Source organism: Hyposmocoma kahamanoa, unplaced genomic scaffold (assembly GCF_003589595.1).
Source record: "Hyposmocoma kahamanoa isolate Upper Pololo Valley unplaced genomic scaffold, ASM358959v1 94, whole genome shotgun sequence".
Classification (NCBI taxonomy): Eukaryota; Metazoa; Arthropoda; class Insecta; order Lepidoptera; family Cosmopterigidae; genus Hyposmocoma; species Hyposmocoma kahamanoa.
The window spans coordinates 4,475,981-4,494,521 of NW_020654878.1; the positions used below are offsets into that span (position 1 = coordinate 4,475,981).

The 18,541-nt window shown below is 36.2% G+C and overlaps 1 protein-coding gene and 1 long non-coding RNA gene across 2 annotated transcripts in view; both read left to right on the forward strand.

Moving 5' to 3' along the window:
* Positions 1 to 18,251, forward strand: part of LOC113237812 (neuropeptide CCHamide-2) — a 110,790-nt gene extending 92,539 nt beyond the window's left edge. The window contains exons 3-6 of the mRNA XM_026474491.1: positions 7,701 to 7,759; positions 8,940 to 9,069; positions 11,478 to 11,548; positions 18,159 to 18,251. Of these exons, the coding sequence (XP_026330276.1) occupies positions 7,701 to 7,759; positions 8,940 to 9,069; positions 11,478 to 11,548; positions 18,159 to 18,215 (317 nt within the window). The 3' untranslated portion in view covers positions 18,216 to 18,251. The remainder of the gene's footprint in view (positions 1 to 7,700; positions 7,760 to 8,939; positions 9,070 to 11,477; positions 11,549 to 18,158) is intronic.
* On the forward strand, positions 479 to 4,737 carry LOC113237813. Its single transcript, XR_003311066.1, has 5 exons — positions 479 to 505; positions 620 to 643; positions 864 to 887; positions 1,127 to 1,150; positions 4,465 to 4,737. It is a non-coding gene; the product is annotated as an uncharacterized LOC113237813 (long non-coding RNA).
* Positions 18,252 to 18,541: the final 290 nt, after the last annotated feature.

Below are 18,541 nucleotides of genomic sequence, written 5' to 3' on the forward strand. Positions count from 1 at the left end.
TATAGGTTATTTCATTATTACCAGCCAAACAAAAAAAGAAGTTATCAAGTAAGTACATATAATAAAAGATTACAATAACTAGTAATTGACAAGATGTGAAAAGTTATTTAGTTCCTTTAAATTTTAATATTTTTTTACACATGGAATGTCGTTACATTTCAAATTAAATTATTACAGTTACTTACACTTTGTTTGAAATATACGGGCTTCTTTAACTTTTTTTTGTTTTTTTGGAACTGAGCCTAGTTTTTCAGATCTAAATAGCTTAAACATCTGTTTTCAACCAAAATTACTTTTTGAGTTCTTTACAAATCCTATGGCTACGGCCAACGGTATGAAATAGTTTCAAAACCTGAAACTTTTTACTACCAGGCAAACAAAAATTAACAATGTCACGTAAGTACATAATAGAAAACCAAAAGAACGCAATGGCGGTGCTTTACAAAATATAATAATTTTCGTATATTTTTTTCTTTAGCTTCTTCAAACATTAAAATAGTTAATGGTAATATTATTATGTTTCATGTAAAATTGTTAAGCTTAATTACCTGAATTTTTAACTAACTTGTCTGAATTACTCCAACTTAATATACATTAAGTTATTTTGGTTTATTACCAGATAAACTAAACATGACCTTGCCAAGTAAGTATATACAAAATAAAGATCGCAATATCCGGTGCTTAATTTAGGTATAATTTTCTTTATTTCCTTTATTTTCCTCTTAAAATGTTAAAACACTTAAAACGTCATACAATATAATTCCATATTATTATAGATTTTAAATTAAATTGTTACATCTACTTATTCTTCCTGTGTTTTTATTTAAACGTCTAAATTACTCATTTGATTTTTGTATAAACAGAGATACAAAATATGACTTTGCCATGTAAGTATTATAAAAAACAAAAGACATAATGACTGTCACTTTCATAGCTTATCGAAATTTTTATTTCTTAATTTTTTCTTTACTAATGTTTTTGTACATATTTATAATAATCTCGTCAAATGTAGCTGTATTAACACGACTTTCAAATTAAACTATTATAATGATATCCTGTATCTAACTGTCTGAACTACTCGGAAATAATTACTTTTTCATTTTAAGTTGTTTTTATGTGTTAACAGATAACGTAAAAACGAGCTTACCAAGTAAGTCAGAAAATTTAAGGTGGCGATTAACGCACAATAATTTGTTACTTTACAAGTTGTCACAATTTTCGTTATTTCTTTTTTAATTTTCCTTATACGTTTTCAATAATTGATTTATTACATTTATGTACATTCCCTGAACCATTATCGTAACGCCTGAACCGTCTTAATAATACTTTGAATTATTAGTATTTTTAATTATCATATAGACACACAAGTTCTTGGCGCATAAGTACATAGAAAATAAAAAATTGTATGCGTGGTTCTTTGTAAAATTAGATTTAGAATTTCTTCTTCTTGAAAACTATTTACAAAGGAAATTAAAGCTGAAAGTTCGTTCTAATTACTCAAGGTTACAAGGTCTATATTCGTATGTATTAAGGTAGAGATGCCATCTTCACCTCACATTGATTAACATGATGATTCTTGCAGTAGAAATATTAAATCAATAAATTGAAAAGTCGTGATGGGTTACCTATCAGTAGTTCGAAATGACATTTTCCAGAAATAACGTTTAGTCGAAATTTCATAACCTCGAAAGTAATTTTGAGAGGAAAATGTTTTTCTTTTAAACCTAACTTAACCTAACCTAACCGAATATAATCGTATCTTTGTGATGAACATTCAACATATCCTGAAAGAACAACGGTTTCGTTATAATTCGGTTTTCGGTGTAATGAAAATTCGAACAATCGTTATTTCGGAAAAAAAAATCGTGTTTGTAATAGGTTACCGTCATGATGTCAAACTTTTTCCATCACTCCCCTTAATTAGGGACAATATATTTCGATACGCATTTATTGTGAAGGCGATTCAGTAATATACGCGATATTATGGACAGGTAGAAGATATTGTTACGATTTTAGGTGCCTGGTATTCAGGGCCTGAAGAGAAACCAGAGGATGACTTAGTCAATGACAAACTTAAGGACGATTTAGACAATAACGAAGCAGGAGCTGATTTCGATTCAGAAATGATGACCACGGCAATAGCCTGCGAAGACGAAGGAATAATGTTTAATGTGGTGGATTACGACTCTCAACTTGATGTAGAGAAAATTCCACAAATTGAAGAATCCTCCGGTGAAGAAAGTTCGCCGCTGCGATATCCAGTACGATCTAAATATCGGAGTTATAAAGATTTTGTTTTCGTTTTTAGAAGTAATAAAAACAAATGATAATACCATTTCGAAACGGGAATAAGTGCGTTCAAATACAAATAGGTATTTTTCACATCTACCGACTTCCCCGACGTTTCGGCCAAGTTGCACTGGCTGTGACCTATTCGTATTTGAACGCATTTATTTCCGTATCCAAATGTTATTACTAAAAAATTACCTATACCTTTAAAAGTATAAATAAATGATAATGTTGAGATTATATTTCCATGTCTGTTTTCATTAAAACTACTTTAAGCGTTAAATACAGAGAAACTAACAGATTTGACAGATGGCCATTTATTTACAATACACGTCCATATCAACTAAAACTAACACTATAATATTAAACCATTTAATAAAATAACAACGAATATCAATAGAAGTAATCAAACTAAATGGTTTTGGAATGTCATAGCAGTGAAAACACGTTGGCTCAGTTGCCCACGACACTGGTATTTTGCCAGCAACCTGTTAAGGGAGACGCCACTGATCATCGCAGACACTTCTTGTACCAGCAGTTATGGAGATAATTATCATGACAAATGTCAATGATAAGTTGCGGTTACACAACTTAAAATTAAATTTTGTCAATAATTAATAGATATTATGTGAATAGAGTATAAACATTTAATTATTTGTCTCTTTTTATGTGCTAGTTTTGTACCGTAAAATGTCTTATTGGATGCAAGTTATGTTATTACAATATATAATTTATATCCTCAAAATATGATGACATTAGTAACACAAAAACGTAACGTAAGTAAGCTTATACAGTCCACTGGAGTTTACACTTAGATTTTCATGTACTTGCTTCAAACTAACTGAAATTAACAAAAAACTAAAATTACATCAAAGAATCTCTTATCATACGCGCGACATGTGCAATGGTGTGCACTTATTTGACACGAATTCCAGCCGCCGCGCAGCGACCGCGTGAATCTAAGGCTCAATTCATACTGGCGCAGAGTCGAAGCATCGCGTCGCGTCCTGTTTTTCAACTACAACGCATGGCGACGCGCGACGATGCTCGCATTAGGGCGCCCGGATCACAATGTGGTCGGCGTTTGACGTCTCACTGTGCCCAAGTAACGCGTGAAGCCGCTCGACTCCATATTTGCATATCACAAATTTGTACCTTAATAATGGGAAAATAGAGATGAATATGCTATAGGCGAAAAATATGACGCGTCGCGACGCTTCGACTCTGCGCCAGTATTAGTTGAGCCTAACTGTCATGACAAAATACGTTCTATTCATTTAGCTTTTATGTTTCAACGTAAATGAGCGTCCCGGGCGCGCAGGCGAGACTAGCTTGAATTGGGTCTAGGCGGCGGCCGCCCGGCGGCCGCGCGAAAACTTTTGCGTTGTGTAACTGGGCGCTTACTAGCTGCGACTGCATCGCGTTTGAATCACGTTGACGCGCGTGGTTTGCACGTCCTTGGCGCGTATAAACACGCCACGTGTCTGAGCTCTAAAAGATTTACGAAGCATCATTTTAAGCATAGCCCATCGAGCTCATTCCAGTTCCTTAAAATCTGTTTTCGAACCGTCAACTTTGACCTTGCCACACTAAATAAGCACCGATTGATATAAAACGTTACAAACTACGTACGACATCCCGTAGAGCTGAGTATTTGATTTGGTCTGTGAATGTATACATTTCTTTATAAACATGGTTTTTCTGATGCGCATTTCGCCGTTGTTTGTTTAACATCATTAAATGATGTTCAGATTATTACATTATTAACCCACTTCAAAAATAAGGGTGAGGCCAGACAAGCGTAATTTTGTGAGTTGTGAGTTGCGTTTCTTGAGTTGCGCAGTTTGAAATTCATCAGACGATCGTATTTTATTCAGTTGCTTTTTAAGCATTTATACCAAAGTGACCTCTTCCCTCACCCGAAACCGGCGCGACCGAAAGTCAGCCGTCATTACGCCCGTGTGTCGGCAAATAACTCATTTTGCGTCGTCGTGTGCCCGTACTTTTATATGAAATCGAATGTAGCGCATCTCAAACTACGCGACTCACAACTCACAAAATTATGCTCGTCTGACCTCACACTAAGGACGCGGCTCTCATTTTTTTGTCAAGGTATGTTACGCGGTTACTGCGTCATTTGTGAACTGATTTTGATGATTCTTTTTTGTTGGACAGAACCCTCCGTATTACTCTCGATTAAATTGAAGAAAATATTCCACCTCTAAGGGTGGCAAACTAGGGGATGAATCCGGTTTCGCGGATTTCCCTGTAACCGATGTCAATACAACTTGGCAAGTAGATGTAACTCCACGACATTACGAACTTTGGAGATCGGTTTTTTGTTCATAAAAAGTCATAATTATTTCTTTCTCTTCAGTTTTATTTATGTTCAGATAAACTGCTGAAATTAAGATAAAAATAAAAACAACTACTTGGATACGAGACATCTGGTGAGTGCTTATTGAAATATCGTACCAAAAAATATATTCCGCATTTTAGTTTACAATATTGTACATTTATTGACTCACTCCTACACTCCATGTTAAAATGTAGCTTCACTGTTACATTATTTAGTGATATTCATAAAAAATTACTATTTAAATATCTTCGTCTTCCTTAAGAACCATACTCTGGTCGGTATAGACTTCTTCATTCTTCACAATCCATATTCTTTTAAGCCTTTGCAGGTGTTAAACAGACAAAAAAACCTGGAAAAAAAGACATGATAGTTTTGGCCACTTCTTTACACACGTAGTATCGTCAAACATGAACCTATATTGCAAAGAATTGCAAATTAAATTGTTATAGCGCGCAAAATACGCTCTATTTATTTAGCTTTTTACGTTTTAACTGAAATGAGAGGCTGGCTTACGCGGTTCCCGTGCGGCTTCTGCTCGGTTGTATTATTACGAGGAATTTAAATGTTGTTGCCTAGCAAATAGAATTCAGATTCGCCGTTAATATAACGAAAGCGTGGTAACTGGGCGGTCACCGCGCGGCGGCCGCACGAACTTTCGAGTCTCGTCTAATTGGACTCTTACGCTTCTACAGTTTGAATCTTTATCGATATGATTGAATTAATACGCAATGTATTTACTAATTTAATGTATTTTTTTATTATTAATAGATATACATGAAATATACTTGCCAAGTAAGTACATAACAAAGAAATGATATCAATAGCCGTTACCTTGTATGTTGTTTATTTTTCATTTCCTTATTAATTATAACGTTGGAAATAAAACTATATTAATGCACGCACCCCTCGTGGAAGAACGTTGTTTATTGCTCTATTAGATATAGAAAAAAATAACGCACATCTCCAATTCGAGAGGACGTGGGTTACATTTTCTGTATCTAATGGAGCAATAAATATGTTTAACATAATTCCACTTATACCATTCTTTCATGAGCAGTGCTCAATTATTTATTACATTGACTCTTATGGCCTGTACCTTTATTTAATGCTCAGGCTACATAGAGGCGGCAGACGCGCGGCCGCCGCGCGTTTCAGTGTAGCAGGGTTCATATGAACTCATACATTACAAAAATTCGCGCGTCCGGAACGGTTCGATATTCTTTCTGTTGAATCGATTCGCTTGAAAATCGCATTGAAATAAATCGATATAAATAATGAAATCATAATGTGCATCCTTAGTGGTGAGAATACACAGGATGCAAGGTGGGTATTGTGTGGTGATACATCTTTATCATCTTTAAAAGATTTTTTACATCGAAATGCGTAATAAGTCTGGAATTATACCAAAGTCCATAATTGCTGTCCCACGATTGTAGGCAGAAATGGGTTATTTATTTTTACGGACAACTGGCGCTTGACAAAAAATTGATTACGCCAAAATTGTTTTCACGAAAAAAGACTTCACGATTCCTAAAAAAAGTTTTCCCCTATCTCCTATAATTTCGGATTTCCCCACATCGCTAACTAAAGCGCGGTTAACTGACAAATTGTCAAACATCCGTTGTAAATAGCAAAAGATACATTACAAAATTTTCTTATAAAAACTAATTTTTAGTTAATGTGATCGACTTATCGGAACTTACCCTAACGATGCACAACTGAAATATCATTAAACATTTCTGTATTCGAAAACTGGGTTATGGTTTTTTATGATAATTCAAAAAAAAAATTGTCAGCGTTTTAGTTATCAAACGGCAGCATACTGTCTCAGTTTAAAAAAACATACTGTATAGTCACGATGTAATGGTACTTGAGATTCCATGAATTTGTTATCTGATCATTCGTGAATACCGGAATCAAATAATGAAGGATAGGGACACCTAGCGAGATAAAGATATTTTCTGCAAGGATGTAAATATTGGGGATCAGGACATTCAATTTTGACACGGATTTGGCTAAAAATAGCTCACATTTTGTAAAGTTGATTACAACGAAACTTCTTTATGAAGAGGCTTAGGTGATAGAGCCATTGGGATTGTATTGCAATTATGACATATATTTTTGTTATTCTGCTAAAACCTTATTGCAATGGCAGTTAAATGTCATTCATTCAAGCCCTAACTATTGATGTTGCCGTACTAAAATCTACCGTGGAAATTGCTGCGCATATCTTAAGTTTTGATCTCGTAAACGAGACTGCAAATATAATCAGCAAGAGCAGAATACCAAATTGAAGAGCAGAATATCAAAAAAATGCAATGACAGTAGGATTGTAGCTCGATGGCTATATAGCCACTACTTTTGACTTATTACAGAATAATACCAAACACACATACCTGAGATGATTTAATAATAGCGGACTTGGAGTCCAGATCTCATATCTTGAATTTGGAATTTGATTTAATATGGTATATATGAAATGGAATAATATGGTAGTGGATTGCCCATATCAAGGCAGTCACCTTATTGACAGCCAACTGCTGACTCTAAAGGATTGTTTATGTATATAAATTTTAGTTGTTTAACATTGCTAAAGTTAGGAGAAAATTTGTATCTTCAAAGATGGTGCAAAGTCTTGTCAGAAAGGCTCCTCACTGCGGTGTTAAAGACTGTTTTTACGTCCACTTTTAGCTACACTTCGCGTCCTCCGTTCGTCAAATACGTCTGTAGCATAGATGGCGGTGGCTTCACAGCTCCCTTTGATTTAGCCAAGTTTATACTCATCTTATGATTTTTAATTTATTTTATCCGATCATATTTATTTAACTTTATACCCATAACTGCCTTCGTGGTCGAACGGTTACCGGCCCGGAAGAAATAGTTGTGTGAACTACATTTATTTCCCTCGAGAGTTTAGGTGTAATTTGTGGTTGTCTATGTGTGTCCATGACACCCTAGATACAGGGTTTCCCTAGCGTGGAGCTATGAGTGTGTGGGTTATTATTATTACTATTACATAGTGCTTTTATATAATTGTTCGCATTTGTTTCAGGGGGCTGTTCTGCTTTCGGGCACTCTTGCTGGGGCGGACATGGCAAGAGGTCGTTGGATGTAAGTAACTTCGTAACATAGTATAATAGATAAGTAGAGTAACTTTATTCAAACGTAGTAGCACGGCTTGTATGTGTGCACGCCCGCCACTGCCGTGTAAAGACGCACACATTTGCATAATGTCGCAGTGTACTCGCGTTGTAAAGCGGGGGTTACTGAACGCGCCTTTCATTATAGAATTGAAGAGTTCTCATAAATACCATCAAATAGTAGATGTGTTTATTGCTCGACTTATGGCTATTCAAACGTGCCTCAAATGGTTTTTCAGCATTTAATTTCTCTGTCATAATTATACTCCCTCAATCCGCGATCCTGGTATCTTCTTCTTAAAGTACCTCTTCACTACTGGAGGTTGGCCGTCAATATGTCAAACTTCACCCTATTCACGGCCAAACGAAATACTTGTTCTGCGCTCGTGCCTCCGGTCCACTCCTTTATATTGCGTAACCATGACTTTTTACATCTTTATACTGATCATACTTGAATGGTATAATAATATCAATACGTAACTATTGCATTTAACAAATATTATTTCAATACAGCACGAAAACACTGTGATGAACCCTTTTGTTTTTTTAAATTGTGCCCTCAACCTATTGGTACAGCTAAACTAACAACGTGACAACCCTACGCGAATTGTAGGCATTGATGCGTCGAACAGTTGGGGTTTGTCTTTAATTACTAGGACTGTATTTAAAGTACTTCGACTTGTGAATTAAAGCGAAATCCGTGCTGTTTTTTTTATTTATTTCCAAAACTTAACCTACTTTTAGGTACAGTTTATCCACCCAATGAAATAGACTAGCAAAAGTGCTACAAGTAACATACGTTACTTATACTCGTGAATCCACTAAACTAAAAGAACAATGGAACAGATCGATCCTATTCGATATTTCCTTCATGGTGCCCAATATGCTCGTTAGAGGACAGTCCGTCAAGTGATTGATTATTTCCTTGCCCCAATATACTTAGAATTAGCGTTAACTTCCACAATATATCATATCGCGGTTATTTTCTGTTCTTGCAAGACCGTTAGTGGCATCACAAATATTATGTACTATACAACAATTATTACATAGGCATGCAGTGCGCCTTGTATTTAGTAATTTAAAGATAAAATATAAATTTATTATATATATTATTATATAGTATTTTATATATAGTATTTCTTTTCCCATAGTCTTCTGGAACTGAATTGGAGATTGGGGGTCGTCTTGGACAAGAGGAAACTCCACCGCACCCAGGTTATCCCAACTCTGGATACGGCCTCCTACCGTACGGTGACGACATGATTCCTGTTAGAAATGGAGGTAAGTATTCTATGAAAAAGATAATTTATATGCGTTCTAGGTACATACTTAGCATAAGTATCTTCCTCTCTTCAAACTAATCAATGATCTGGAAAACGTGGTAGTAGAAGTTATAAAGAAGGCACAAATAGGTAAAATAACATTTGTATCTGATATAAAATGGGGTGATCACGGTCATCTCCTTTCTAAGACCTTTAGAAAAATTAACACAAAATGGCTTTTCTTTTACAAAAACTAACTTAGTCTTGCGACTGATGGTAAGCGACACGCCTGTGCATAACAGTTACAGTACCATTAAATCACAAAGATCTGTGGGGCAATTTTGCTGTGCCCGATACCCTGAGACATAAGTTGACAAGTCCCATGTGCCTGTAATTTCACCAGCTACCTTACCATTCGAAACTGGAACGCAGTAATGCTCACAATACTTAGCGGCAGAAATAGGTAAGGTGACAGTACTTCCCTGGACGAACTCTCTCACAAGGAGCTCTACTGCTACTAAATATATAACAGGGCTTGTCTTAAGTCCAAGATTTATGAATCATTTAGACTTCATCTGTTATTAGAAAGAATCGAAAATTACTTAAAGCACTTTTTCCTTTGATGTCATTTCAAAGTCGAAAGTCTTCTGACTGTCGTAAAGAAATATTGATTTATGCTAATTACTCTCAAATGCTTAAAAACTGATACGAAATACCGTCCTTTCTCATGCCTTTCTTACTTTTATCTTTTATGGCTTATTAGCTTTTCCTGGGCCTTTTTCAAAGAAATTCTGATAAAACAATGATCGCTATCTTGAACATTTTAATGTTTACGTCTCTTGGTCTAATGTTTCAATTGTTAGAAGGATGTTTGCTACTTATTAAAAAGTTGAAGAGATTTGAAAGTACAGAAGAAAGGTTTGAAACGGTTGCATTTTAACATTGATTGCAATGAATATCATGGTATTTTACCCCCATGATTAAGATCGAACAAAAAGGAATATTCCTTCGATATCAGTTTTAGCATTTGTGTAATTACAACAAACAAGTGGAGTAATTTCATACAGAATACTAAAACAACCGACCTCAAAAGTCATTCATCCCCTAGTTTGCACGCAAAGAATATCATAGTAGTAAAACATCATAATATTCAATATAATCAATATTAAAATTTATAAAGCGACATCTCTTGTCAAGTTTTGGTAGCTGTAAACTTAGTTGAATGAAGTAAACACTTTCATAGATTTGTCACAGGTGGTACTTCGGCAAAAAAGCCGTTAAAACAAAAAAAAAACAATGATCTTAGAAAAATTCGTAAGTTTCCGTTGCCTCGATATATAGCTTAGTTGGTATAACGGTTATCTTGGATTTTTAAAAACAGACACAGGTTCGAGTCCTATCAGACGGAATAAATTTTTCTTTATGTTCGAATCATGTCTTAATAATTATTATTACATTTACCAAGTTGTTTGAGCTTTGTGACGCCTTTTTACTATACGTAGCTGGCTGGGTGATGGACGTTGGGTTCTTGTTCTTTGTTCCGATGTTTACGTCTTGATGACAAGTATTTTTGTATGTATATAAAGTAACAAATTATTGTAAATATAAGAAAAAAGCTCCCTGTGAAAGGGCTCGTCTGGACTTCCCTGGGGAAGTACTGCCACCTTACCTATTTTTGCCGCCAAGCAGTAATGTCAGCATTACCGCGTTCCGGTTTTGAAGGATAAAGGTGCTGGAGAAATTATAAACACATGGGACTTGTCACCTTATGTCTCAGGGTGACAGGCGCAGTGGCTCTGAGTGGCACTGCAACTGTTATGAATAGGAGTGTCTCTTTCCACCAGGCGCACGACTTGTTCATCTCGTCACATGGTTTTAAAAAAAAACTTACATATTACTGAACGTGTTATTGCCGCATCAAGTACGCTCTGCAGCGTCCTATATCTATGTTCGCTTGCTTTTTGTCTACCTACATATACTTTTAATAGCTTTTAGTTAGTGCGCTTCTTTTATTGTAAGTTTGAATTAGTTAAGTTTCTCAGCAAGTGAATATGTAATTCTTTTGAGAAATAAATATATTTTAACCACAAATTTGAAGTCAAATCTTGTTCAATCGGTGGGTATGTCAAATCCCTTATGAGTAAGTTAATCGAAGTTTTAACAATTAGCGTCAAGGTATTAAAATTATTTTCCAAACCAAATTTAAGCAAATTAAGTATCATATTATAATAAATTTAATAAAGGTGAAAGCATATTAAACAAGCTTCTAATTACACGGTCTTTACACCAAGCTAACTAAATATGTTTTATACACTGTCGGGATTACATTAACTAAACTAACTGTCATATTAGTTAACTTCTTGTTGAAAGTATAAAGTTAGGCTGGAGTCTAGTTACTTTGAAGACTAACAACACATTTTGTTTCAGGTGCGTTCGACCACGATGAAAACGCTCGGGAACAGCTTAAGTTCAAGCTCCGCAACATCGTCAAGCACTGGGTAAGTCCACAAATTGCCTTTAAGTTTCTGATAATCGCCTTCTAGACGCCATTTTTCTGATCACGGAAGAAAAAAAAACAATGCAAGTGTCATATGAATCGATCATTATCGGAACCGATGCCGCCAAACCGCACTCAAACATAATGATAAACACTATGAAATCTTCATAATGATTGGTCATAGTTTTTAATTTAAAAAGATGTACCAAATTTTGGATTGTTAATATAATTTAAACTTACCTAGTCGCTATATCGTTGAAACTTCAACACCTTTATTGCAAGTGACGACGTTTTGATTTTATATTGAAATCTCATTCAATATGCTGCCATCTTGCGGCCAGTAGCTGGACTACGACAACGATTAACATCTGAACGAATTGTTAATCAGAAAATTGAAAATTTATTAAAATATTACTTGCCGATGGTTTGAAATACTACTACAGGCATTGACCTACCAATAAATGGATGTCGGGTTCGCGCTAAAAAGTGTCCGCACCTACAGGACATTAAAATAGCATACAGAGCGTCAATCGCGCAACAGTATTCGTTAGTTCGACTGACAGCGCGGTTGTCAATCATGCAGTACCATATAATAATAACTTGTAAAAAATTCTGCAGTAAAGTGCATTGACATACAAGTCAATGGTAAAGTGTAAAAACAGGATTTTGTATCATATTTTCACTAAACAAATATATTGTTTTATCATAGTTCTCATTTAAAGTGTTATTTTGTACAGTTTTATAGTATTTAATTTTTAAATATGAATCGTAAATATAAATTACAAAAGCACACAAAATAATTAAATAGCTAACTGTCCTTTTTCTACACATTGTATGTGCAAAAGATGGATAGAGACCCATTACGTCAATATCAAGAAGCTTATTTTCAATTGTTCGAACCCATTGACTTACAAATAAGTCAATGTTCGAACCACAAGTAATTGAAATATTTAGAACAAAGAAACTATAGGGTCGCTTTGATTTTAATCTTATTTTTACAATGATTTTTTATTAAACGTGAGCAATAATTAACAAAATATTGTTGTACCTACTCGTTTTACGGCTTGGGATTAGAAATCAGAAAATACATTTACCCGAAATAACGTTGGCTCGAATTTTCATAATGTCAAATGTATTTTTTTAAGAAGATTACAACAAAAGCTAATTTTGTTTTTGTGAAAAGCATGAAAATTACTCGAAAGCGTAACGGTTTTATTATAAATCGGTTTTCGGAATTACGGATATTTGAGTTTACGTTTAGTTGGAATATTGGTACATTTCTTATAGTACACGCTTATTTTCACATCTGTAGTAATATTTGTGTATGTGTATCTGCCCAATTTTCTATTATTTCTATAAGTGAATTTGTACAAAATTCGACATAATAATATTTATAAAAATTAATTAATATTTACGATAAAGGCTACTATTATTACTATGTACTACTCCATTACTCTTGTGTTCAAGTAATTTTCATTCGAAGCTAAATATGGTATTTTTGGGCCCTTAAATTGTTGCAAGAAAAATTAGGCAGTACTGCAATGACGTTACAATTTAAATTAAATGTTTTAGTTTTTTATATTTCCTTACATGTCACTACGTTTATATAGGTTAACTTCGGACATTTTTTTCGTGGTTTTTTTAGACCCGCCATCCATTTGTTGGTAGATGACTATGGATAATATTTTTGGTGCAGCTATGATTTTTGCACTCCAAAACAGCACAATAAGGCACTTTTTGGTGTCTGAAGTAATGACAATAATAACGCACACTCTCATAGCCCCGCGCTAAGGAAACCCTGTGTCGCGACTGCCATGGACTCACAATTAGACCACAACCACCATAGAATCACACATAAACCACAATTTACACCCAAAATCACGAGAGAAATAAATGTACGCCATACAAATATCTCTCCCGGCCCGGGAATAGAACCGGAAACCTCTATATGCCAGATCAGCACGGTAACAAAAAAAAAAAAAAAGGTAAAAATTCAGGCATCGGTCTCCTGCAAAATCTATAGGATAGTTTGTATAGCACTTGTATCACGTTTATTAAGTTGTATTGTGGTGAGAAATAATTAAATGTATTATTATTGTTAATGACACCACATAACAAGAAAAAACTAAAACGAATAATTAGAAAGAATAATAAAATAAAAACAAAACATAGGAACAAAAAATGACAGAATAAAAACAAAATAAAAAATGTAAAAAAATAAATTAAAACAAATTATATGAAAATAAAAATAAAAATACCGTTTTTGTGAATAAAAATTAATTACAAAAACAAAGTCACTGAACGTAAAGTCTTTGTGCAGTTTGCAAATGAGCTGCAAAACGCGTTTGAGAAGTCGAATCGTTCTGGGTTATGGTAATGATAATACCTAGGTGTTGAATTATTGTATTTAGTATGTATTGTATAATCGATGTACTTTTTTGCCTTTATAAAGTCTGAGATACTTCTTAAACTTAGACGCTTCAGGGTTATTTGTCTAATTTTTTATTAATTATTACTTTGTAACTTCGATGATTATTTTTTTGTTGGAAAGAGTGTACCCTCAGTAGTGGTCCCATTTAAGTTTGAAGAAAAAAATTCCACTTCTAAAGGTGGCAAACTAGGGGATAAATTATTTTTGCGGTCGGTTTTTTTAATACTCTGAGCAGAGATTATTATCATGTTTATTTAGAGACATCATTTTAAGACTTCAAGTACATTTATTTTATTTATTTATTGTAAACATATTTACACAGTATTATAGTTAATAACTAATGCTCCGTGAAAACTAAGTTAATTATGAAAATAATAACAATCAGGTATAAATAAGGACAAATATATTACAATCACACACTCGATTCTCTAGCATCCATCATTTCACAGAATCTCAAGTGTACATATGTGGGCGCACTATAAGTTTCCGGAATTAATCAGAAAAAAATACTTTGAATGGTCAGAAATGAATTTATTGTTTCTCAAAATATTCTCCGTTCGCGTTAATGCTTTTTTTCATACGAATGAACCAATTTTGAAAACATTTATGTCACTCCTCCGTGACAATCTCTGAAACGTATTTTTCATACACTTCGACAGCCTCTTCAGGTGATGAAAATCGTTGACCGCGTAACTGGTTCTTAGTTATTGAAAATAAATAAAAGCCACAAGGTGTCAGGTCGGGACTGTACGCGGGTTGGCTCATAAGGTCAACGTTGTTCACCTTCAAAAATTCATTTGTCTGTCTGGCCGTGGGAGAACTGGCATTATCGTGGTGCAAGATATATCGGCGTTTACGGTTATTTTTACGGAGTTTGTCAATAACTTCCGGCAAACAAATGATCGAGTACCAATCACTATTCACGGTACAACAATTCTTCAAAGCAGTAGTAGCCACGTGTCCAGTTTTATTAAAGAAAGAAGCAATCATCCGCTTAGAGGCACTTTGCACGCGAGCCGCTTTGGTTGGTTTCGGATCATCTCGAAAGACCCATACGCTCGATTGCTGCTTTGTTTTGGAATCGTAACTATAAATCCATGTTTCGTCACCTGTTACTATGTCTCACACCAAATTTGACGCTCCTTCTTTGAATCTGGTAAGCATGGCACCAAGTGACGTGATCCGTTTTTTGAGACTCAGTCAATTGTGTGCGAAAACACAGCTTTTTCACATTCAAATGTTTGTGTATTATTGATTGTATTTGACTCATGCCTATGCCTAAAGATGCCCGAATCTTATGGCATGTTACATGCCTGTCTGTTTTGATCATACGGCGCGCAGCATCGATGTTTTTGTTGTTCATAGTCATGTCGTCACAGAGATTCACACGACCGCGTTTGAATTCTGCAAACCAGCTATCAATAGTCATCTTGCATGGTGCTTCATCGCCAAAAGCAGTTTGAAGCCGAGCGAAGCTCCGCTGAGCTGTTAAGTTACACTTAAAGTCGTAGAAAATCATACTACTAAAATTTTCACGAGTTAAATCCATGATGATGTTGACAACCAATTTGTAAAATGACGCCACAATGTAAAAACAAGTGACAGTTAGATGAAACAAACTGTATTCTACAGCCAAAGAGTTCCATTTTCAAATGTTGTAATTACTTTGTAAATATTGTTTATGCAAGTGGCCAGTTCCGAAAATTTATAGTGCGCCCTATTTATATCACAGAAAGAGCTCGAGGATTTAGTAATATCACCTTTGTAGGGACGGTATTATGTTCCAAGTTCACGAACTGAAGATAATATTGAATGGGGTTCCCTTGTACAAATAAAGGTCTCAGCATCTCCCTATGTGTTATATAGTAGTTTTACTGTAATCGCCAATAACATCGTGCCTGATATTATGATGACATTTTTTCAGCGATTATTATGATATGAGTAATATTAATAATAATATGAGGTTCACAACCTAATTTCCGTGGCAATTGTTATTATTTAAATATTCAAGTAGATATAATAAAAGTCACGGTCACAGTATTTATCAGTATAATCAATCAAAAATAGATGAGTAACAAAATTATTACAACAGATGTCAAATTATCTTAGCTAATATGGCTGCTCCCTCCTTGGCTCGCCAGAGCTAACCTGTCACAAAACCGACCAAAGACAATATCTCTCCTATCTCTTAAAACCTCCCATCAACGTGCGTTTTCAGCCTTTCTTTTTACGTGGGGAAATCTTCATGGATATCTCTCTGCTGCGGGGGGCAACAGAGAGATCATGTCGGACTCCTACCGACTAAAACCACACGGTGTTCCGTCCTTGCACCTTGCTGCCGGGACTACGGGAATGCTTTCGCACTTTTCCGCGGTCCCGACGGCGCTGGCCATCGGCCGAGGGCTCCGCCCCATTGTGGTGGAGCTGGAGAGACCGAAGCGAAGAGCCGTCGCGTGCGTCCTCTCTGCCGACGCCGAATGGGGTCCAAGAGGGCGCTGTCTTCGCGGACCCGTTCGGGTGTCTCCTTTTGCGACATCACGTCCTCGCAGAAGGAGACCTTCGCCTGCCATGATCTCTCGCTTCCCAGCATTGCTCTGACTATGCTGGGCAGTAAGAGGTCTCGTCCCACCACCTCTACGAGATCCCGGCGCTGCTGGCTCCAGGTCGGGCACACCTCCTGGGTGTGCCTCGCCGAGTCTGTAGCAGCGCCGCACTCGTGACACTCCGGGGTCACCTCCCTCCGTGCGATCTTGTGCAGGTAGTCACCGAAACAGCCGTGTCCGGTGAGTACCTGAACAAGACGGTAGGTGAGGGACCCGTGCCTCCTCTTTCTCCAATCGGCCAGTACAGGGAGCAGCGCCTGGACGGTGCGCTCCCCGTATCTGGCCGATCGGAGTGCCTCCTCCCACCCCGCCTGGACGGCGGTCTTGGCGGCACGCCGAACCCCCACTGGCTCCTCTAGTGTGGGGCGCTCTCCACGTGCCCTGGCTTCCGCACGGCACCTGTAGGTCTGCTCGAGGACGGACGCCTCGAGCTCCCATGGTGCGGATCCAGCCAGGGCGCATGCCGCCGCTCCGAAAACCGTCCGGTACGCCCGAATCGCCCTCACCGCCATTAGCTTCTGCGGTCTGCGCAGAAGCGGCCGCAGTCTGGTGGCGAGGGCCTCCGCCCAGATGGGCGCTCCCCGTGCGTTTTCAGCCTAACCCAACCAAAAACCCTAATTGAAAAAGTTACGAGTTAATAAACTATTGAATTCAAAGTGCGATATGTTAAACACTATGAAATCTAGATAAATTCATCGTAGTTTCTAATTTGAAAAGATGCAATAAATTCAGGAGTGATAATATAATTTAAACTTTACTCAGTTGGTATATCGTTGAAAATTCAATAATACCTATAATTGCAAGTTGCAACGTTTTTATTTTATATTGAAACTTCTTCCAATGTGTTGCCATCTATCGGTGATAGCTAAAAGACTATGAGACGATGAACAATTTACGTTCTTCACAAAAAGTCGACCATATTGCTTATCGATGATATAAAACAACATCATGGATAATATTACACGTCAGACGACTATAATTTTTGCGCTCTAAAGTAGCAAAATAAGGAATTTGTCCATCTTTTCGATTTTGTGTGACATAATTAACACGACGATAAAGCGATAATGGGCAACTGTGCCTCTACCACGAGCCGCTGGCGACAGCGTAAAATGTTTGTATACTAAATGTTGTTTCTACTTGTGACCGCTAGGGGCGTTGTATAATTTGCCAAGCAAAATTATGAAGTAATTATTTACGCGGTCTTTAGCGACAACTGTCACAGTAGACCCGTGGTAGAGATACTGAACTCAAGTGTGTCGACCTGCGCGTACTGTTGGCACACGTGCCCTACCCTCTAAGCACGTTGTATATTAATTATTAGTATAAAGATCGAACACTCAGAAAACCCATTCTCACCCAGTTAGATACCTTTACAGCTACTAGCCCCGGCTAGAAATGTCGCTATTCATTGTATTAAAATTTTTATTGAACTGATATTCAATTATTTTTATGTGAAATCACTCCACTAGTTAGTTATAATTATTAACTTTATATTTTGTTCTCTGCCTATCAGCATCCTGAACGCCTAGAACACGTAGTGCATTATTGCCCCAAATAATATGATTTCCTATTTTCAGATGGAGAACTACCGGCGGCAGCAAAATGACGACGCATACGTTTTGGAAAATATGTAATCTGTTCACATCACCGTTAGACATAAATTAATACCCCAAAAATCATTGGTACCTACGTAAACAAATTTAACAAGTTGAAATGTTATTTATCTTAATCAAAATCGATATTTCGCAACGAACCATTCACAAATTCACCCTAAGCTGGATGCATCCCCTCATTTGGTTGTGGCTTACATTTTTGTAATAAAAAAATATTAAGTACATAATTTCAGGCTTTTACAAGCCATAATTGTTAATAATAGTCATTATAATTCCTATATTATTTAAAGAATATCACTTATATGTAAAAATTGTTGCTTTTAATCTTTATTTTACCAATTTAACCG